At 45.0% G+C, this 22,079-nt stretch overlaps 2 protein-coding genes across 4 annotated transcripts in view; one reads left to right on the forward strand and one right to left on the reverse strand.

The window, feature by feature from the left end:
* The window catches only part of CDAN1 (codanin 1), a 32,110-nt gene extending 13,949 nt beyond the window's left edge, over positions 1 to 18,161 (reverse strand). For all 3 annotated transcript variants that reach the window (XR_011141483.1, XR_011141484.1, XM_068946008.1), the window contains exons 1-14: positions 18,005 to 18,161; positions 14,664 to 15,373; positions 12,745 to 12,969; positions 10,015 to 10,208; positions 9,456 to 9,572; positions 8,666 to 8,744; positions 8,063 to 8,183; positions 6,917 to 7,026; positions 6,155 to 6,244; positions 4,982 to 5,057; positions 3,364 to 3,572; positions 2,447 to 2,561; positions 1,440 to 1,583; positions 613 to 779 (exon numbers count right to left, since the gene is read on the reverse strand). Coding sequence is in view for 1 of the 3 variants with exons in the window: in XM_068946008.1 (XP_068802109.1) it covers positions 613 to 779; positions 1,440 to 1,583; positions 2,447 to 2,561; positions 3,364 to 3,572; positions 4,982 to 5,057; positions 6,155 to 6,244; positions 6,917 to 7,026; positions 8,063 to 8,183; positions 8,666 to 8,744; positions 9,456 to 9,572; positions 10,015 to 10,208; positions 12,745 to 12,969; positions 14,664 to 15,373; positions 18,005 to 18,100 (2,453 nt within the window). In the remaining 2 variants the exon portion in view is untranslated. The remainder of the gene's footprint in view (positions 1 to 612; positions 780 to 1,439; positions 1,584 to 2,446; positions 2,562 to 3,363; positions 3,573 to 4,981; positions 5,058 to 6,154; positions 6,245 to 6,916; positions 7,027 to 8,062; positions 8,184 to 8,665; positions 8,745 to 9,455; positions 9,573 to 10,014; positions 10,209 to 12,744; positions 12,970 to 14,663; positions 15,374 to 18,004) is intronic.
* Positions 18,162 to 18,342: 181 nt separating this feature from the next.
* On the forward strand, positions 18,343 to 20,781 carry LOC138067480 (uncharacterized). The gene is made up of 2 exons (XM_068946013.1): positions 18,343 to 19,021; positions 19,860 to 20,781. Exons 1-2 carry the CDS (start codon positions 18,538 to 18,540, stop codon positions 20,516 to 20,518), a joined length of 1,143 nt encoding a protein of 380 aa, XP_068802114.1. The 5' UTR covers positions 18,343 to 18,537; the 3' UTR covers positions 20,519 to 20,781.
* The last annotated feature ends 1,298 nt before the right edge of the window (positions 20,782 to 22,079 follow it).

A 22,079-nucleotide genomic window follows, 5' to 3' on the forward strand; every position in this document is an offset into this window, starting at 1 on the left:
TGCAGCAAGAGCAGCAGGAGAGAGAGTTAGATTTGAAGAGCTCAGTTTTAAGGAAAACAGCCGAAACCCCTCACTTCCAATTATACTGTTTGTCACCACGTACACATTCCCTGTTTGTCTGCCAACAGAGCTGAAAGCATATTCTATTTGCTTCGTGCGTACGCATCCGAATAACCTGCTGTTATAACACTGACTGTTCCAGTGTAAGCTTAAGTAACTCTCTAAAATATGCTTCAGATTTTCGTCTTGTACATAGAAAAGAAAACTAGAGCGTTATTTAGGCGTGGAAAACTTTGTAGGCCGTTACAAGGTTTAAAATTCACAGCTGCAGATGTAGAATGGGTGAGTGGGGACTTAAATAATTTGGTTTATTTAATCAAAAAGCATATATTTAAAATCAAAACATTAATTTCTGAGTTTAAGATGGGCTCCCCATGGAATTTTATGCAAGATAAGAAACGCTCATGATTTACTCTTGGGCAAAAGAGATGTACCTTTTATAAGAATCTCAAGCTAGGGCCAGCATGCATTCTCAAATGTCAGCTACCTCAACTACATGAACACGCCTTCACAGAAGAGTTCTTGAACAGATGCCCTTTCCCAGGCTCTTACCTGTATACCTGCAGCAAGAGACAAAATACCTTCCTGTAGTAATCAAGAAAAGGAGCTATGTGATCCACAAGGGAAAGGAACTCCACAATCCAAGGAATGGTGAGGATAGCACGTCGGTCCCGAATAGATTGTCTCAGAAGCTTCAATACATCCAGTACTGGCCGGGTCTTGATGGACAACAGAATTTAAAGCAGCAGCCTGAAGTTACCTTTTGATTCTTAAAGAAAAATCTTATCTATATCATGACTTTTCTTGCTGCTATTTCATCTTCTGTGCAAATACAGGTTGCCATTTTGGTTAATGAAAATTTTTCTCCACGCCCCAGAGATAGAAACCATACTACAACAGCAACCACAGGTCCCACTGGGACTTTCAAAAGAAAAGCTGTAAGGCTAGAAACCTGTGTACAAGCATAATCAGGTTTAGCCCCTGCCTCCAGGCATTCAGTGTGACACGTTACTAGGAGCTGGGTGCAAAACTAACAAATATTTCTGGTGGCTGAATTGTACACTATAAATACAAGTCGTCTTAGCTAAGTCTTGAATTCCGATATGACAGCCCCAGCTTGGATGAGACAACAGAAGACTCAGTACCTCCCCATCACTGCATTGCTCCTCCTTTTCTGTCTTATCTAAACTCTCTTTTCTTTCCTTTGTCCCTACGCCTAGGACATGTAATAGGGGCACAGACCAGTGTAACATCATCCCAGGAACCACTAGCTCGCTATGAACTGACATCACTAATCCTAATCCCCCTCCCTGAATTAAGAAACCTGCCTGCCAAGCAAAGGTCCATGCTAGATTTCTTGGAAGTGTTTGGTTTCTTACTCTGTTTCTTAAAGCTACTGCAGACTCTAGCAGGTCTCTAGTTGGCTGTTCCATGGTGCGATATGGCAAGAAAACAAGAAACCCCAGGAATTTGGCAAGGAGTCGAAGGCTTAATAGCACCATACTGAAACGCTTCTTTTCATCCTGAAATGGAAAAAGGAAAACAAGCTGGGGCAATGCTACCCTAAACTGGCAAAGCAAATACCTACACTAAACTTCCACACCTTTCATGCGGAAGTGCCATAAAACTTTGCCATTGCTTTTAGTAACAGTAAATTTCCAAAACGCACATATATATGCTAAAAATTGCTTCTGCATCCACTATTCCACTTGTAGAAAGAAGAAATTAATTTGAGGGCTTTCTAAAACAAGCAGCTCCTCAATCACACCTTTGTATTACTAACTTTGGAATCAGTGAAATGGTAGAGAGCTCATCTCCTGATGCCTCCTCCATATAGCTACTGCTCTGCAATTTCCACAAACCTTCGGCTGCTACTTTCCTAATAAAGAAGATAAAGCTTTAAGACCTCAGCTAGGTATAGATGCGTGAAGGAGCATCTGAATAGGCACCACTGCAAGTTCATTCTTACTGAAGTCTTTCTATCTGGAAGAGTAGCAAGGTGTTATTGCAACCAAGTGCCACAACTAAACTCAGTTATTTCACTGAGGAAGCAGATTGACACAGCGTACTAGGAAGCTAAATAGAGGCTCCCTCACAACAGATCACTCTTCAGACTGTTGTGCATCATCTTTTAAGACACTGCTCTAAGAGGCACCCCAAAGCACGCAAGTAACTGGGAAGAGGCTCACACATGTATAAATTGCCAAGTTATGACAAAAATCAGATGAAGAAGCTCCTGTCCTGCAAATACAATGGTAGACACTCCAAACACCTTATAAAGTACTCTTTAAGGAAGAAAATCCCATTTATAACCAAATTAACAGTTCTTCAGTTACAGGAACAACTCAGGGAAATTCCTGCCAGATGTCTTTGCAAACAAGCTTACCTGTTCATCCATATCTGCTTCCCCATCACTGTGCTCATGCTCTATCAGAGTAAGGCCATCTAGTTCAAGTATCTTCAGGCACAGGCTATCCACCAGGTGCTGATTGAACTGGTAACTTCAGTAAAAGATGATGATGAGTCAGACTGGGCTGAAAACAGCAGTAAAACCTCAACTAACACTCTGCAATATTTCAAGCCTTTGTCACTAAGTCATACCAAGCATCAGAGATTTTATCTAGCCAAGAACCTCCAAAGCACCACACTGACAGTCAAAAAAGCAAGAGACAAGACTTCTGCGATTCTAATGCTGGCTGACCCCTTTCTCCATTCTTCTCTTTTGCTCCCTGGAACAGATGCTACTCAGCATGTCCCAGCATAACGATAAGAAGGTGGATCTGTCCAAGCAGAAGCTGTAAAGTAACTGCACTTGGATGAGTTGTGATCTGTTAGAGGCTTGAATCTATTCTGTGGATTGTAAAAAACTGATTAAATAAAACCATGAACATGGCTTCACACTCTCGCTCCTTGGCTTCATGCACTACCCCACAAGAAACATTTGTATGGTCCAGTGCCTTTGCTATACAACACTGCACTCCTTGGCACTGGGAAATGCTGATGGCCTATGACAAGATACTATGCTTTTATAGAAGGAAAATTACTACAGTCTAGCCTAATATAACATCCCTCCCTTGTCAATTCTTCCCCCGGGCCTGAACATATCTATTAGCATGTTCACTGCGTGTGGCAGCCAAGGACACTGTGGTATGTTGCAGCTTGAAAGCATTCCTGTCATACTCTGCTTAGATTCCACTATGCCTCAAGCTCTCCAGACAACTCCCCACTGTGAAAGCGGCACACTGGTGGTTCCCCACACTCCTCCGCCCTTTGCCAAGGAAGGAGTGATCACAGGTGGCTAACCTGCCTGCGCTGAGGATGAAGTCCCTGAAGAATTGCTGACATCCTGTGAACGAAGGAGGTGGGCAAGGTCCTCTGATGCTCTGAGGAACGACAAATCTTTCCTGCAGTCTCTTCAGCCGGCTCAGGTTATCAGAACCCAGCATGTTAAGAACATCCTGGTCTGGGGTGTCTCCCCAGCTCGTGCCACCGCCAATAGGACCTTTACACATCTTTAAGAAACAGGAAGAGCAGGGAGAAAGAAAATTTGTAAGACAGTACTGATTCACTTCACCTCTCATCCCACACATTCCTCGCCGAGAGCCTACAAGCGCTGCCGAGAGCCTACAAGCGCTGCCTTTTTCAAGCCAGCCCACATACAGAAGATCACTCCTCCCCATGACAAATCACACTACCCAATTTTGCCCTCAACAACCTAGGAATCTTGAGATGGAATTCAGATTCTACACATCTAACTCAGGCACCCCTAGCAGCCTAGGTCTGTACATGTGAAGAGAACACTTATCACTGGTATGGCCTTCATGAGCTATTCAGCTGGATCTTTACTCCAGTCTCATTAGGTCTCATCTACTCCAAACTGATCATCCTCCACTCCTAAAAGGTAATCTTGTTACAACTCCCAGCCTTGAAATCATCAAGCCTCAAGACAATGCATCACTCTAGGTTTTCTGCATGAGTATCACAGAATACACATAATTCTGCAAGTCACTTTCTGGCCAGACACATCAGATTCATTAAAGGCTCATATTTATCAGTTTAAATTTCCAGTTACCCTTGTGAAATCCAAAAGTCTTCATTAAGAAGACACAGATGAAAAAAAGGAGAAGTTCAGCACCTATGACTGATTCTGTTGATGTAGAGTCCTTTTCACCTTTTTCCCCACCCACCTCAGACAGGACATTTCCAAGACGACTTGGACTGCTGGAATATTGAACATTTTTTTAATGTCCAGTCTGAATTTAGATCACTGTGCGTGAACTAACACCCTTAACTGTTTGGTTTTTTTTTTTTTTGGTCTATCTTGCTGTCCAAAAGGAAATCCCACAGATAAACCAGCCACTTATAGACAGAACACACTGAAAATTTATACTTCAACCAGAAGCATTTTCTCTTTATTCACTCCTTCAGCTACAGTGAAGTCAGACAGTGCTTGAAACTGGCCAAAAAAATTGTTTAAAAAAGAGCTTGGTGCACTGTTACACAGAAGAACCATAGATATTTTGCAGCTACTGTCTTCATGCTGGAATCAAGAAACAACCATTAATGTTGCTGGGGAACATAACTGGGCACCTCTTCATTTGATACATACGGAAATACATACTTCACATTTCTAAAAATAATAACTGTTCTGATATTAGAAGATGAAAGTAAAGAACCATGGAGAATGAAGCCTTACAACTCATTATGTGCTCACTGTGCCTTAACTCTGATTTACGCAGGACTTACCAGTGATTTATATTTCAGGAAAAGGAAGCAAATTCCCATCCTGAAAACATGGCTCTCCCAAATAAGCTTCCATAAGAAATCCTCAAATAAACCTGCAAGACATACTTTTGTTCCTGGGCTGAGGAAGGATAAACCAATATTGATGCATTTCTTCATGTAAAAACAAGTCATTTACCTGGATGAGCTGTTTCTGAAAGAGCCTGGCAAAGTGGCTGTGGTTGCAGGTTGCAGATAAGTGAGCCATCATGGCCCTACGAAGAAAACATCACAAAATGCTGACTGGATCTCTGTGGTATGAAAAAACATTTTATCCTCAATTATACTAGAGGCACAAAATGATTACTTTTAAGAAAGTGTTCTCCAGAACTCTTTCAAAGTAGGACGCTGCAAAAGGCAACGTCTTCTTTATAACCAGGTATCACAAGCACTGAACCCCATCTGCTGACCATGGAAACAAAAACTCTCCCTGGATTCTCCCTGAACACCTGCAGACCACACATAGCTCTAGAAGAGACGAACAGACACTGTTCTTCTACTGCAACCACAGTTATTTAGGAAGAAAATAAATTATTTCTGCTCCCACTCTCACCTGCACAGATCAGTGAGCTGAGAGTTCACATAGATGCAAGCAAGAAAACAGCAGTAGCAGTACTTGTGGTGCTCAAAGAGAAAGAAAATTCCTCAGTTTAAATCTCAGGCTTGTTTTGTTCCTCTAGCGAAAAATCACCTTCACACACGTAACATGACTAGGCTGGAGGATAAGACTTACACAGAAGCCTACAAGGCAAGCATTTTCAGTGCTCAACAGTTTGTTTATAAATACTCTATTTTGATAGTACCACTAAACACAATTTGCATTGCATAGAAACAGTCACACTTGGCTTGTTTTCAAAGCCAAAAAAACAGAACTCCCTGAACTAGTTAGAACAGTTCAGAGATTGTAAACGTATAATATACTTCTCTACACATAAAAGCAAGGGGGCGTTCGAAATAGGAAAGGCATGCATACATTAACAATGCTCAGATCACAACTTACCAGTTGTGAGTGGCTTTCTGTGGGTATGACCAGGGACAGAATTACACTAAAACTGATAAAATTAGACCCTTGCCACCTACGTCTTGTTTAACATAACAGTTGATACCTGTAAATATAGTAGCAAGTCTACAGGGATAACATTTCCCCCCCCAAAAAACACAGTTCCTCTACAGATCTTCGCAGAAGACCATTAGGAAGAACACAGGAATTTGGATGCTCTGTCTACTATGCTGCACCAAGCAGTTCAGCTACATTAAAGAACACTGCAAAAACTATAGTTCAGCTCTAGCTGAACCTGCACTAGACTCTTACCTGATCTTATTGCCCAGAACTCTTTCAAAGTCCCAGCCAGTTTTTTCATGGTTATCCTCCCATTCACGCAGCAGTTCATAAAAGATATCCCTGTGAATCAAGATATTCAAGGGTATGAATTCCTGGTCTTCAAAATTTGGACAGCAACAGAATACTCAATCACTTTTAAGTTCCCCAGTAAGAACCTACTCCAGAATAAATAACTCAAGCCTCTAAGCATTCAGATACCCTTGCAAAACTTATTAATATTAGTAGCATTTCAGAGTGTTTCCATTTTCCATGTCTTTGAAAGCAAGTGCTTAAGCTTTTTCTGCCCAAGCTCAGGCAGGATGACCACAACACCCATTACCATAAACACTGAAGACTGAGAAGCAGGAAAGAATAAGCCACATTTATTCTGAGAGGAGAGAAAAAAGGACCAAGACAACTTCCCATGCTCCCCTCACCCTGCTGCTGTAAGTGTTGCGGGGGGTAGCATGGAAGAATACCAAGAGCATCAGCTCTATTTGCAGAGGCAACCCACTAGGGTCACACACTGTTCTAGTATTTATCAGCAGCCTCAACAACTGAAGAATTTAGGCTACTGTTCTCTGAAGACATTACACATTGTTCACATTGACTTCAGGAGCTCAAAGATCAAGGTTTTTAAGACTGAAAATGTCCATATTTTTCTACAGCATGCAGCATACAGACATTCTTAATGTCCTTTGTTCACAACTACAGAAAGACTATACCCTGTGAGCCATGGGGTGGGTAACTTACCTTTGTTTCTTAAATATATGAAATGCTCTGTCACTGGGAAAGTTAGAGCGATTGTCAGTTTCTGGCTGGAAAGAAACAGATTGTACAGAGCCTGGCAGCAGGAGAGACACCTATTGAAAATATAAAAGCAGCCATTAGACTAATGTAAGTCTTTGATTTATACATCAATCAGAGACCTAGAAAAAATAATGAAAAGAAGTGATCAGGAAGTCAGGTATCACCAGCTGAGTTGCTCAGACAGTAACCAGCAGTTAGTAACTGGGAAATGGAAAACAACGGTTGCATAACGTAGATTACACTACGGAAGCAGAAATCACTCAATCTGATGGAGAGAACCTTGTCTCTCTAAGAAATCTCTCCAGACCAGATTGCAACTAGCATTGATACAGAAAAAGAGAAAGAACCATCTGCCATCAACCAAAGCAATCTTGAATGTGGGGCTTCTGAGAACACAGGATAGCAGCTGGCAGTTCCTGTATTATTCTCATTACTCCTACTTAAAAAGCATATGGCCGCAGTTGACAAAAAACCTTTACCATAGCTCAGCTATTCACATACCTTAGCCTCAGAATAGCACAATTCTATGCCAATAGCAATCCCCATCTTTAAAAGATTGAGGTAATGAAATACAGAATAAAGTGGGTGTTCCTGCCATCCAGCCTCAGGTTCTCTAGCTCAGATGATTAGATCAGGAAACCAATTTTCACAGGATGCGTTGTCTCCTCTGTAGTTTAATTTGCCTAAAAGGAGTTTGTAGATATGAAACAAAACTACCTCTTCCAAACTGAATTCTGATATTGCATCCAACCCACCATTTTGCAATCCATGTTTATTACAGGAGCGTTTCATAAGCAAAACTTGAGTCCTGTCAAAGTCACTGGGAGTTCTGTCATGAAGCCCTGGTTGTAATCAGGGCCTGGAGCGCAATCTAAGGCTAGTCAGCAGTGATTTATGGCTAGAGTCATTGCCCCAAGCAATTCACTGGCCCACCGACAAGAAAAAAGTAGCTTTTAGACCCTTCCCAAAGAAAACAGGACAAGATACCCACAACAGAAGAAGTGAGATTTAACACTAAAGCCATCATAAATAAAAAAGCAACAACGCAAAGGTATGAGACAACATTAACTGAGGTCTGCCAATTTTTACCTTGGCTGTGCTGCTTTCATAAGCCTGCCTGAGCCTCTCGTGCAAGGTGGGAGAAAAAGATGCAATCCGTTCATTTTCTGCCAAGAGCTTCAGCGTCCCCTTTTCTAAATGGGAAATAATTCTGCCAAGACAACATCCATAAAACCCACAGACAGACACAAAGCAACACTATGATCAGACCTGAAGAGATGCTTACTCTCACGCTCATTTTTATGAAGGTATCAAGTGAAGAATTCTAAGCCCCAGGCACCCAGATCAAATCCTACTGGCATCTGGAGGGCCCACTGTAAACATCACCTGCACTCAAGCCATACAAAGGAACAAGTCTATTGCCTATCTATTTCACTAAATTACAACCATTTTTTGTATTGTTCTAATCTCAATTTTTTCATTTTTGCCCAGTCACACTGAAGCTTAGGAGACAGATCAGCGCAAGCAAAACTCCTACATGTGCAAATTCGGGCCAAGTTGCGTGCTTTACAGGAAAATTAAACACTCCAGGCCTGTAAGTGGTAAAGCTCCAAAATCCAAGCACACTTGTTTCATCTCACACGCTCCTGCAGATGCAGACAGAAGGAGAAAAAAAAAAAAAAATCTACTCACTCATACTGGTAATCCAACACTTGAACAGCAAAATAAACACAGTTGTGCACATTTCGGAAATGCTGTTTCCTTGAGGCATCTAAGGGGAAAAAATGAAACATGAGACAACAGCATCTATCACCATTTATAAACTAAATAACCAACAGTTAGCTCTCAAGAAAAGTAGGAACTGTCATATCCAAAGAGTTAAATGGTCTTCCAGACCAGCATTCCATTTCTAGCTGTTCTGATTCCCTGGCACCCCCGAATAGAAAAATCCTCTCATCCTCCTCTTCCCTACTGTAAAGGCAACTATATTGTTTAATGCTGCATGGGGAGGAAGGCATTGCTTCTCAACCTTTTGGCCAAGAGCGGCATCAAGTTGTTTGGCCAGAAAACAAATGCAACGACAGTACATCTATATGAATGGGTCCTGCATGCCCAAATCGGTGGCCCAACCTTAAATTAAAAACACAGTATGCCAACAGCACTTTGGATTTGCAAGGACCAAAGGATCCAACATATCCCCCCTCCTCTTTGAAAGCTTGATTTAGCAAAGCACCACAGCAAATTCTGCACAATAGCAGAAAGCTAGATTCATATAGTATCTAGCAACTCTGTTCTAAATGCATGTTGCAGAAGCAATTCCCGTACATGCATGATTTTGGTTAACATCTCAGACCAGGTCCACAGAGGTAATGAGGAACCTTTATGGAATTTAAGATCAACTGTCCAAGCTAAAGGCTACTACTTTATATCACATTACCATTCCATGGAAGTTACATTCTTTCCACTGAATACTATTGCTGACCTTCACTTCTTTCATTGACTTCAAGGTCGCTCTCCCCATCTTCTGCAGAAGTGCCTTTAGACGTTAACAATTGCAGAACAAAAAAGAGCTCCAGAAAAATATTTGGTACCAAGTTTTCTGGAAGAGAGAAAATGAGATACTAAAGGCAGATATTCAGCATTGACTTGCTTTAATAAATGAAGGTAAAAAGACAGATAATTGCTCTATGCCAGACTGAGCAGAGAACTCCCTCCCACATACAGCTGAAGTGTAAGTCAATAGGGAAACTACAGGACAGACATGTTAGAGAATGGTTTGTTTGCTCAAATTTACTTCTCTGAATAGGATTGTACAACTTCAGCCTCCTGCAACTCTGAGTACTATGTCAGGTTCATCTGCTTCCCTAAACTTTTGCCTAGGATCCAATCGTTTCAGTTACTGTTGATGTGGTTTATTTGCCTAGATGTTACTTGTTTGTATGCCAAAACTAACCCAAACTTCCACTACCTCCCCCGCTCCCAATGGGCATGCAAGTTCAAAGCTCACAAAAAGGCCAGTCTCCCATCTTCCGAGTCTTCACCTGCTATACAAGATGAATAGAGCTGCGCCAGACACTCCAACTGTTTCTTGCAGGAAACCTTGGCAGGATTTGCACAGGTCACCAGGTGACTTTCAGCAGAGAGGCTAGCACTGCGAGCGTAGCTAGGTTTAGTAGGAGTACCAGGATCAAGAGAGAGCCCAGCAGGAGAAGACGCCTGGTGCAGCAGCTTGCATCTGAAATTCAAGATCAGCGATATACCATGTGACTGAAGATGACATACAGCAGTCCCAAGGCAAACAGAGGTCTTGCTAGTACAGCACAGTGTGAGGAATTCCTGCAGTAATTAACCATGTCATGCATACTGTCTAAGACTGCTTTCACTGGGTATGATACTAATTTAACCCATCTTTTCCTTAATCTGAAAGGGTCTTGGGTCTAGTGGTCAAAAGAGTCAAAAAAAAAAAAAAAAAAAAAAAAACCTAGGTTCAGATTCCAACTCTGCTGACACAATGTGGCACTTCAGCCAAGTTATCTAACTAACCTATGTAATTACTTTTTCTCATCTAAATCGAGATTTGTTAAGGACACTGAACCCATTAGAGAGCAGGTCCCAAGACTTTTTTTGCATGTACAATTTCTATGCAACTTTGATAGCTAAACACTTTGCAAAATCTATGAAAATAAAGTTTATGGAAAGACCTCAAGATATATTTACATTAATGATGCCTGCAGAAGATCTAATACCACTAAGTGGAAAGGCAGAGCAACAACTGATGAAACCAGACTGAACAACAAAAGGAAAAGCTACTTCGATTTAATTCCTAGATTCTAAATCAACAGCAGTCACTCAGTTAAAGACACAGGTATTGTTGAAAATATACCTACAGAGGCCATCCAAAATGCAGCAGCAAAGTAGCATACGGAAGACAAGTGAGAGGCAGGATAGAAGCCAAAAACAGCAATATTCAACAATCATTAAAGATCCCAACAGAACAGCCACGCTTCAAGCATTGCACCCACCTCTTGCCATAATGTCTCAAAAGCAAAATCTTTAGAAGTCACTTCAACAGCTGTGGGCAAGACTAGAAGGCTTTTTAGGTGTGTGTTTTTTTGTTTTGATTGTTTGTTTGCTTGTTTTTAAACTGAGGGAAAGAACTTTTTCTGTTGGCCTAACTTGGAACTGCTGTGATAAAGAAAGAAACATACCCAACATGTGCGTAGAAGGGTTATTTACTAACATCTTTCATCTACCTTGCCTTGACCATAAGCACCTGACTGACATAACCACCAAATTATTTGCTATTTGGCACTTCCTAAACCCACTAAGGTCATATTCCGACAAAGTAATTAGACTCTGCTTCACTTCTACCTTAGTGCGGAACATTTACCTCAGCATGAATTTCACCCTTTGTCATTGCTCAAAGTCACCCAGACTGGCTGGTGGCTGCGCTGGTTTTGTACCACCCATCCCCACCACTGCTGAGGACACAACAGCAGCTCCCAGCTCCAAACACCACCCCTTTCAAGTCACACACGATGGGCCAGATCAAGCCCACAAAATGCCATTTGGCCTACTTCAGTTTATATGGATTAGTGGAACATTTCGGATATAACTTAGACTGTAAATATGTGCTTCACTGAAGTGCACAGAGCCAGGTTCAAATCCTGAGCAGTTCTGCTACAGGTCCAGAATTTAAGGAAGGTTAAAAGAACAGCTCAGGAGAATCTAGTAGGTCTTTTATTGATTATGGACCAAATTCTGGTCCCACTGAAGTGAACTGAAAGGCTAAACAGGAAGAGAATTTCATCCATATGCAAATACCTGACTCTTCCTAGAACTGACTCACACAGTCTGATCGCACAGTAACATGAAAAAAATTTTAAATGCCTGAGAAAGGCCTCTTATTTTAAGGACTCTCATATGACCGTTGTTTCAATTGAATTGATCAAAAATGGCAAACTTGGTGAAACGAGACTTAACAGAAATACACTGTAGGTAGCTGCAACCTTAGGACGACTACAGCAACAAGGGATTTCTCCCTGACTAGCTCAGTTCTCACACGTTCTGAGGAGTTTCCCCAAGAAAAAAAAAAAAAAAACAAGCCACATACGCTATAGAGAACACTGACAGTTGTCACATAGTAGCTCAATGGCAAAGACAAAATTAGAAGCTAGACTACATCTCATCTCCCAGCACACAAAATTTTAGATAGATAGCTGCAGTAGCAACTTTAAAAACAGAAATTCCTTCTCCCCATGTGCCATTTTTTCTGAGTGAAAGCTTCTGTTAGTCTGCCTACCTTGCAAACCCATTAACACTTTCCCCACATTTGCATCATTAACTCATTTTCTTCAAAGTAAACTATGCCCTCCATCATAAGTGAAATCTTCAAAAACAGCCCAATTACACTAGCACAAAACCACTCATTTCATCTGTGCAAGTCTAAGGAAAGCTGGACAGGAAATAGCTACATGTCCTAGCCCAAGAAAAGGTCACCTTATAAAAGCAGTAAGGACTGACTAAATTCTTCATGAAAAAGTCAGAGTCATTGTTACAGGGTCAGCAGATCTTTAAAATGAAAAAAGTAAGCTAAATGCACTAGTATCCTAGTCTGATACCAGATTCATACTTGGTTTTATGCCAATTATATTTTTAGGGTACCAATTTTCCATTTTGGATAATCTTCTGGTCATTCCCACTCTCATACCAGTACCATCTTAAAACAAGACGAACAGAACCAAGTCTGTCACCACCCTCTCCGATTGTACCGTTCTTTCTTCAGCATCTCCCTCTCCTCTTGAAGGCTGCTCCCTACCACAGAAGTAAGATTTCCTTCCTGGACAGCAGTGAAGGCTTCAAGGCTTGTCCCAGATGGAAATCGAGCAGCTGGAGACTGGCTGACAGGTGTAGAAGTGAAGCACATCTTTGGTTTTGAGAGGGGGCGCTCAGCACTTACAGGAGTTGGGTTGATCCGCCTTGATGGTTTGCTTTTGCTAGAACAGAAAGAATGAAGTCCATTGAAATAAAAAAAAACAAAACAAAAAACCAAAAAGCATAGATCACAGGACAGATATGCACGCAACTCTTCCTGAGGAACCTAATGCTAAAGTAAAATGGATAAGGAAGGAGTCACAACAGTGAATCCCTAAGCTGTACCTATAGTTGCTGACTTTATCCTAGTCACTGAATAAAAAGCCAGTACCCACAGAACTGTGGGCTGCAAAAAACAGCCTACTGCCCTTTGCTGTGAGCACAATCATCAGTCACTAAGGCACAGAACAGATAACAGACAGTACCACTCAACGCTTCTAAACTGCCTTATTTAAAAACATTTCTAGTTTGGGAGGCCAAGATGTGCCTCGTTTTAGCAATGGACAAATTGGGCAGCAGTTTCTAATGCAACCATGAAGGAAAAGAAAAAAAAAAAAGAAAGAAAGAAATCAAAATGCCATTGACCATCACGAGGACTCCAGGCTCCTAAGTTACCACCAGCCCCTTAAGTTAGGGAAACCGATCCTTGCTGTATAAACTACCAAGACTGGTTCTTGAAGAACAGGCTCTGTAATGCAGTAAGAGGCGTTGTGGAAAAGACACACAGCAACATAAAGCATTACATTTCTCAAGGAAATGCTGGTTACGACATATTAATTGCTATGGGGTTCTCAAAATCACGTTAGTATTGCTTCCACCTACTGCATGGCTCTCCCTCACCCCTCGACACAAAACCACACTTTTTTCCTAATTGGACATACTGCAATAGATGAGAACTTACTGTCTAGGCTGGAAATGCATCATATCTTCCCTGGCCAAAGCACCATTTAGAGCATCATACAAGCAGCTCCACAGCAGCAGCCAGCCTAAAGAAGCCCTTCAGAAACAGAACTCCTGTACAGACCCAGAGACCTAGCAATTTCCAGCTGGAATTTTTCATGCCCAACTTGAAGGCATCACTTTCAGAGGTCAGTACCTGGCACCTGGAGCAAATAAGCTAACACGAAAGCATTATATTTGGTAATGAGGATTTTAGAGAGTAAAATCCCAAGAAAAAAAGAAAAGGGCTGACACAATCACAAATCAGAGACCTGCCCAGAACTAAGGCAAAGTCACCTAGGAAATCAGCACTTGCTGAGAACCAAAGAGAACACAGGCATTAGCTAGCAATTTGCCCATAATCACGTAACACAAACAAAGCTGTACGCTAACATCTATTACCAGATGTCATAGAATGTCAATCCAAAAGCTTTTTTTCGTAGCATCAGTAAAGCTTAAGAGCCTTTCAGCACTGCTTTTCATTAGCAATTCCTGTTGTATTGAACGACAAATATAAAGAGTCAAGATAATGCTAGCTTGCTGGAACACGCAAGGACAAAGTTGTCCTCAGCTTCACATCAGCTGCTCCGTACCCTGGTGAGCTACAGGGAGCATCACAAGTGAGAGGCTTAAGAGGAATCTGCAAGAGTACATGGAGCAGAATAGTCCAGGAACTACATACACTTGTTGTAGCAAAATTCCCCTATGTGGCAACCTGTTACAAAACAGTTCTAGCCAAAGAGAATTAGAAACCATCCCCCAGATATTGTTTATTACAACACCTTCTTATCTGGACACGCACAGCAGGATGAGCTAGTCAAGGAACAGTAACCTGCAGCACAATCAGAATGAAAGAGCGAGGCAGACTTGTTCTTACTTTGTCCAGCCAGAGGCAGCATCCATGGGTGGAAACTCCTCCAAATTGTTGAGATTTAGCTGGCTGGGTGGGGATCTGGCAGAAACAAGAGGCGCTTCACTCCGCTTCCTTCTCCCTGCGCTCCATGATGTACTCTCACTTTTTCCATCTTCGTCTTCAGCCAGGGAACGCCCTAGGTCCCGAACTACCTGCCGGCCAGAGGCACTGACTGAGCTGTTGCCTTTCCTTCTGCCTCGCCTCATTGGTGGGGCTTCAGGCATGGGTGTAAGGAAGCTCCCCAAACTGGCCTTCTGCGATGAGCGCTTCTCACTGTGGTTAAGTGCAGGGCTGTATCCAAAGCTTGGGCTGCTAGTGGAGACCATGCTAGGGAAGTCACTGCAAGGGCTAGACAGGTTTGACCCAGAAAAGGAAGAGGAGCCACTGGATGCAGCAGCAGGAGAAAAGCTGGTATCTGAGGCGCAGGAGGTCACCGAAGTCCTTTCGGAAAAGAGCTGCACCCGGCTGCTGTTTGATCCTGTTGCATGACCTGCCCTCCTTTCTGATCCTATCCTTTGGTTTCCATGGGCCTTGGAATTAGGGGTTTTAGCAGGAGTAGAGGGTCCATTAGTGAGGATCTGGCTGGTCTGCTCCCTTAAAAAATTCAGCAGAAAAGGCACAAAGTCTTTCTGAAGCAAACTAAGAGATACCAGCTTCTCATGGATGTGGTTCTCCTATAAGGAAAAAGGACGACACGTTAATGAAAAGGTGCTACCTGTTTCTTTCTTTCCACATGCCTAGACTCACCTTAGCAGTAACTGCGGGACTGCAACACACATTAAAGAGCAATATGATTAGTCAAAGCAGGTCACTGAAATTCAGGTGACCTTAGCGCTGGTCACAGATCTGAAATCCAGCCTCCAAACAAATTGCTTGGGCACAGGTTTTCCAATGGAGCCATTCATTGTGATCTCCAACTGGGAAGCAGCAGAACTGTTCCACCGAAACCTCAGTAATATTTACTGAGGATAGAGTCAAAAATAACTTGAAGTAACTGGCACCTCTAAGTCCAATCTTTCAAAGACAGACATCGATAGCATGATGCAGCTAATTCTAATATAAAACTCCATAAAAATCTGATCTGCAGCTTCTCCGTTCCTGAAATTACCACCTGCTTCCACAGAGGGGTGCTATACCAAGAAGTATTTAAGCACTTCGAGTCTTGTAGTGCCAAACAAGAGCAAAGCTGCTATTCCATTTCAATCAATCAATTCTGTTCCCTTGCAAAATCACAGAGGTCTGAATAGAGACTGTGCAGCTTTAAGGTACATGAAGTTTATATTCCAGAAACCTAAACAAAAAACAGAATCAACACATTCAAGAATCTAAACACAGCTGCTATCTTATAAGGGTATAATTTCTAGACAAAAATAAAAAGACTTCATGTTATAAGCACAGTTCACGACTTTGTACACTGGGTAAAGTTTCTTCTCTTCTTAATACTGCACCACATTTCTGTTTCTCTTCAACAGGACTCAGTAACATTCACAAGAAGCTCTCACAAGCGGCAACTTATTTCTTATTAATATTAAAATCATTGCACATGTGTTCCTGTTTCATTTATCATCACTTCTCCACTACATAAAAGCTAAAGAGAGCAAATGCTGTTTCTGAAGGACCTTTTTGTATGAAAGGAGGCAGTGAAGCCATGGTCATGATTTGCTTCGCTCCTGCAATCCTCAAGGCACCAATGATGAAAAATAGTTATTTGCAAACGTGAAACCAATTCAGCTTCCTAGTGAAGTAAGAAGCTCTGACACAGCCTGGATAACAAAACAAGTAGCTAGGATTCACCGCTTTAGCATTCTTACGTTTTGTGAAAAATAACAGGATCAGAATACAAACCCTGTCAGGAGTTTGAAGATCAGCTCCAGCCCAAAACCGCCAGAAAAACTAGAGTAAGACATATTCTGCTCTTTCCTCAGGTGCCTACCTGGGCTTAGCACAGAGGCAAAAGGATAAAATTACAGTCTGTGTTGCGCACAAGGTCAGACTGTTTCTCAAACTCTTTCGAAGCAGGACCTGCTTTCACTCCTCTTTCTCTGTGACAGCTAACAGGGTTCAGTTCCTCCACCGCAGGACAACCTGTTACTAGCTACCAGTTGCAAGCGTTCCACTTGCTTTCTTACTCTGAAGCAACTGAGCTGCTCCCAGCAACGTAAGGCAGCTGGGAGCTCCCTGTTTTCCAAGTGCAGACCTTTCGGTTAGGAATTGAGAGTCTACACATCCCTCATCCATACAGTAGAAAATGAACCACCAGCTTCTCAAAGTTCACAACCTCCACCAAGCTCCACAGTCTGCTCCTGGTTCTCAGTTTGAAAAATACCCAACATAAAATATCAGTCCTTTCTTTCCCAAAAAGTTTAGAAAGACTTGACTAACTCATATGGGTGACAGCTTAATTAGCAGCGAGATTGGGTTTCAATTAACACTGGGCAAGATGTTATGAGGTGCTCAGGCAGAAAATAAAATAAAAATCTTGTTTCTGTGTATCACTTCTGAAATATAAATGCTCCCATTCAGTCTGTGATTAAGGGTGTTTTAACTACCACACAAACCCAAGTGCTCCATGTCATGGCATTGCTGCAAAGCTCTGTCCACTCAAGCCCCACCAAAAAAAAAAAAAAAAAAAAACCAAACAGCTTGCGGTCTTGGGAGATCCTTTTCAGCAGAGAGGTGGGAAGAGCAACAAGTTGGGAAACACCGTGGTACTCCTTCAGGCTCGCTCCACAAGGAGGGCAGAGAAGGAACGGCGCTCTCAGACCCCAGCGCGCTCGCAGCAGACCGCGCTGCCGGCTGAAGCAGAGTTGGCGGCAGCGTCCCAGCTGCCCCGCTCCGGCACCCCCGCCTCCCCCCAGCGCCGCGAGAGAGGCCTTCCTCCAGCGTCACTCCGCTGCCTTAAGACACCAGCTCCCCTCCCTACCGGCTGCCTCAGCTGCTCCTACCGCAACCAGGGCGGACAGGGCCGGGGCACCGCCAACGCCGCCAGCCCCCCGCCGCGGCGGCCCCCAGAGCCGGGCGGCGGCGGCGCCTCGCCGCAGGCCACGGGCGGCCGCGCCGGGCCTAGCCCCGGCGCTTGTAACGGTGCGTTTCACGCCTCCGGCAAGAGGCGGCGCCTCACAGCGCGGCGCCGCGCTCCCGCTCAGCTGGCGGGGCCGCCGGCCCCGGGCACAGCCCGCCCGCCCGCCGGCCTGCTCGCTCCCCGCGTACCGAGGGGCGCCGGCCCGGGCCGCCCTCACAGCCCGGCGGGGCCAGGGCGCTGCGGTGAAGGGGGGGGGGGGCCCGCCGCCGCCGCCGCGCGTTACCTCAGCTGGGCGGTGGCCGGGGCCCTGCCGGAGCCACCGCACCACGGCGCTGGCCGCCACCTCCTCCTGCAGCAGCAGCTCCAAAACAGCCGCCATCCCCCGGCCCCGCCACCGCGGCCGCTCGCCGCCGAGCAGGCGCACAAGCCGGCGGCGGGAGCTCGCGGGCGGGGGCGGGCGGCGGGCAGCGCGCGCCACGCGGGGCGGCGGGGCGGGGCGGGGCGCAACGGTCGGGGCGGGGGGCGGGGCCGGGGCCGGGCGGGCGGTGCGGGGATTCCCGGCGGTGGGGGGGGGGGGGCGGTGCCGGCGGGCGGCGCGGGCCGGACCCGGGGCCGGGCCCCCCTCCCCATGTCAACAAGCGGGGCACGGGGCGCCTGCGCCGGGGACTTGCGCGTCTTTTCCTCTCATGCGCGGTATTTGCTTCCCCAGCAGGGCTCGGGGCCCGGCCTAGCGGCGGCGGCCGGCGGGCCGGGGCCGGGGCCGGGGCGGGGGCAAGGGGGGAGCGGCGGCGGCGGCGGCGCCCCCCGCGGCGGAGGATGGCCGAGGACTCGCCCAAACGGCGCAAGGCCAATTTCAACGAGGCGGAGACGGAGGTGCTGATCGAGCAGGTGCTGAAACACGAGCAGCTGCTGTTCGCGGCCGGGCCGGGCCGGGCCTCGCCGGGCCAGAAGCGCAGGGTGTGGGAGCTGATCCGCCACAAGGTGAACCCGGTAGCCGCCTGCCCCCGCGACGTGGAGGACCTCAAGAAGCGCTGGCGGGACCTGAAGCGCCGCGACCGCAGCAAGCTGTGCCGCCTCTCGCAGGGCTGCGGGCCGCCGGGCCCCGCCGCCGCCACCCTCGGCCTCCTGCTGGCCCCCGAGGAGCTGCCGCCCGCCGCCGCCCCGCCCGACCACCGCCGCCACCACCACCACCACCACCAGCACCGCGGCGGCTACGGCGCGCTGCTGCCCGCCGAGGCCGTGCCCATCGTGGGCGGCATCGACACGCTGGAGCTGCCCGGGGCCGCCGTGGGCGACATGGGTGAGTGCGGAGCTGTCCTCTGTGTGTGTGTGTGTGTGTCCCGCTCCCGCGGCGCTCGGCGGCGCGGCCCCTCCGCGCCCGGGAGCCGCGCTCGCCCTCGGCCGCCGCCAGCGGCTCCCAGCCCGCTTGGAAATGCCGGCTTCGAGGCGCTTCTTGCTCCCCTTTGAAAATGCAAAAACGCTAAAAAAAAAAAAAAAAAAAAACCAAACACGTGCCGGCAGATTCTGTGCTGTAGCTCATAAAAAGGCATCGAAACGGCAGGTGAGAGTAGAGCCTGTATCTTTGAGGCATTAGGCCCAGTTGCTTGTGTTCCTCTTTGTAGCGTTTGTCCTTACAAGTGCAAAAAGCCCCGCAAAAAGCGTGCAATTCCAGGCTGTATAAACTGCTGCAAGTACCTAAGTGCTACGCTATGCAAGGCCGAGAGATGTTGCGTTAGTGCCCTGAAATGATCCCCTTAAAGACTGAGCGATTTCTAGCAGTCGCTGTGTTTCTGCCACATCGATACCTGTTTGCATGTGCAAAATCGAGCATGAAGTGAGTTTGAAACGAGTGTTGTGTTTTGGCACTCAAAACTTGGCGCCTCTGGTGGGAGGAGTAAGGGGTCTTTAGTAAGCAAATGTATGGTTAACCAGTGAGTGCATCTTTACATTTTTTCCCATCAGTAGAGGTAATGCATATTCTCAAAGCATCAAAGATAATGCAGTACAAGAGTAGTGCTGTAGAGTCTGGGTTCAAGAATTAATATTAGTGCTTTGTGGATAAGATGAACTATCATTGACTATAGAGAGTCATGAAGTTTCTCACTGACTCTTCTTCACTTTCCCTCCATCTCCTCTAGGATTTAACGATGATCCTGGCCCATCTCATCAATCCAGTCTTGAGAAGATGAACCTAAAAGAAGAAATAGTAGTGAAAGTGGTAGAGCCAGAAGAAAGCTCTGAGGACATGGCAGTGGTTCCACCTAGCCAGGAACAGCTGCCTTTTCTGGGGACAACGGGTGGTAGTTCCTCTGGGAAAGTAAAAGCCAAAACAAAAGGCAGGTCCCAGGCGGACCAAAATGAAATTACTGAAGAGGACCTAATGCAGATTCAGCAGACCCAGATGCAGCTGATCCAGTCTGGTTTTGACAGTGTCAACCACAATCTTCGGCTACTGCAGCAAGGCATGCAAGATCTCAGCAACAGCCTCAGCATCATGGCACATACACTTGTTGCTATCAAAAATGTCTATGTGAAAAACAACGGTGGCCCGACCACGTATGCCACCACCTCTACTCAGACCACAGCTGGGTACCTGAGCCCGGGTTCTCCCCAGGTCTCCCCCGCCGAGGACAGAGGTAGAGCGCAGGTGGCTGGAGGCAGCAGCAGAAGCAGCAGCTGCAGTTCCAGCTCCCTGTCACAAGAACCGGGTCCTTCCGAGTTTCCTAGGCCCCCCCTGAGAACCATTAAGAAAGAACATCCAAATGGCTGCTACTACTTCTGCTTTGCAGATGTGTAAAAACTTGAATATATGTAAAGTGACTGTGGTGTTAGGTGCTGTTGTATATTCTGCTCCGGCCTGTGACTTTGAAGGAGCAAAGTGGACTAGCCTCCCGCGTTTTTCCCAGTGGGAAACATTTCACTATAGGTGGCATTAAACACTAATTGCCAGTCTCCTGTTTGTTAACTCTGTTGCAGTTGGCTAATATTTTTCTTCTGTTCTCTTTACCCTCTTGCTCTCTTTAAAAAAAAAAAAAAGAAAATCAGATTTATTTTGACTAAGATTCTTGTCTGTATTCTCCTTTGTTTAATGTGACCTTTTGAAAAATAAAAGGCATGAGAGTGGGGTGAAAAAGTAACATATGGTTACTGGCTAGCAGGAGCTGAGTCTTAAACAAGTTGCTTAGTTGTTTTGGTTAAACAAATGGCAACAGTAGTTGATTTTTTTTTAAATACTTGCTTTTTTAATTATTGTAATTTGGTTTTTAATTTTTTTAAGTCTGAGCTGTGCAAGGCATCACACGAAGGGTCTGCCATATCTGCTTACTCTAGGAATGGTTTAGGACTGAGCTGTTGATTCATGAATGTACTTCTCAGAATTCATTTACAGCATTGCTCCATCTGGTTATTGTTCATTTCCAGCTCACGAAATGCCCCTTCTCCTCAGAGGCATTTTGCTTTATTGCACTGGCAGGGTAGGCTATTTCTTGTCACATGATTAAAATAGAGGAATATAGCAAAAATAATAACTGATGAGTGATGCCTGTTTTTGATACGGAATAACTTCTGCTGGTACAGTTTATAAGCAGGCTGTATCTTCACCAGCTCTTGCAAGCCTTCTGGAATCAAGTGCCACATTGTTTGACATAGAGAGGGCAGAAAAGTTTCCGTGTTGTGTTGTACGTGAAACTGAAGTTAGAGTTGCTGCTAAACGTATTACAGGAGGCAGGGGCTGACCTCACTCCAGATAGAACCAACGCTCTTGCGTAGCTTATGAAGAGACACTTTCATCTTCACCTATCAGAGGGATTAGTAAAAACCTTCATTTTCCTAACGGTATACCCCAGGAAGAATTAAGAAAGAGTTTGAGCAAAAAGTAACGTGGACGTGCCCACTCTGAAACACGCATAAAGGAACTATTTCATTTTATCCTAATGTGAACAAGAGAAGTTTCCTTTCTACGTTTCGATACAAGGAAACTATTGTCACTGAAGTTACTCTTAAGATGTATTTAAGATTTATATATTTTGTCATACTACATTGAAAAAATCAAAACTAGCAGAGGCGCTGTGTTCACATGTCCAATGTATTTATAAATCTCACCTGCAACTTTATCCTATGACCTGAAAAATCATTCAGGTCCTCTTCTTAAGCATATGCTACCAATATTAAAGTTCCACATATAAATTTGGCCTAGAGTAACAACCAGCTGCCGCTAGTTTTCCAGTGACTTTGTACAGGTGTTTAAAGGGCGTTTCCCTGCCACAGGACTTTAACAAAAATAAATGCTACACAGAAGGGAAGGGGTACCCAAGTACCCCTTTCCTAACAGTGACACAGTATGTCATTTTTGCAGTCAG

This window comes from Struthio camelus, chromosome 5 (genome assembly GCF_040807025.1).
Source record: "Struthio camelus isolate bStrCam1 chromosome 5, bStrCam1.hap1, whole genome shotgun sequence".
Taxonomy (NCBI): Eukaryota; Metazoa; Chordata; class Aves; order Struthioniformes; family Struthionidae; genus Struthio; species Struthio camelus.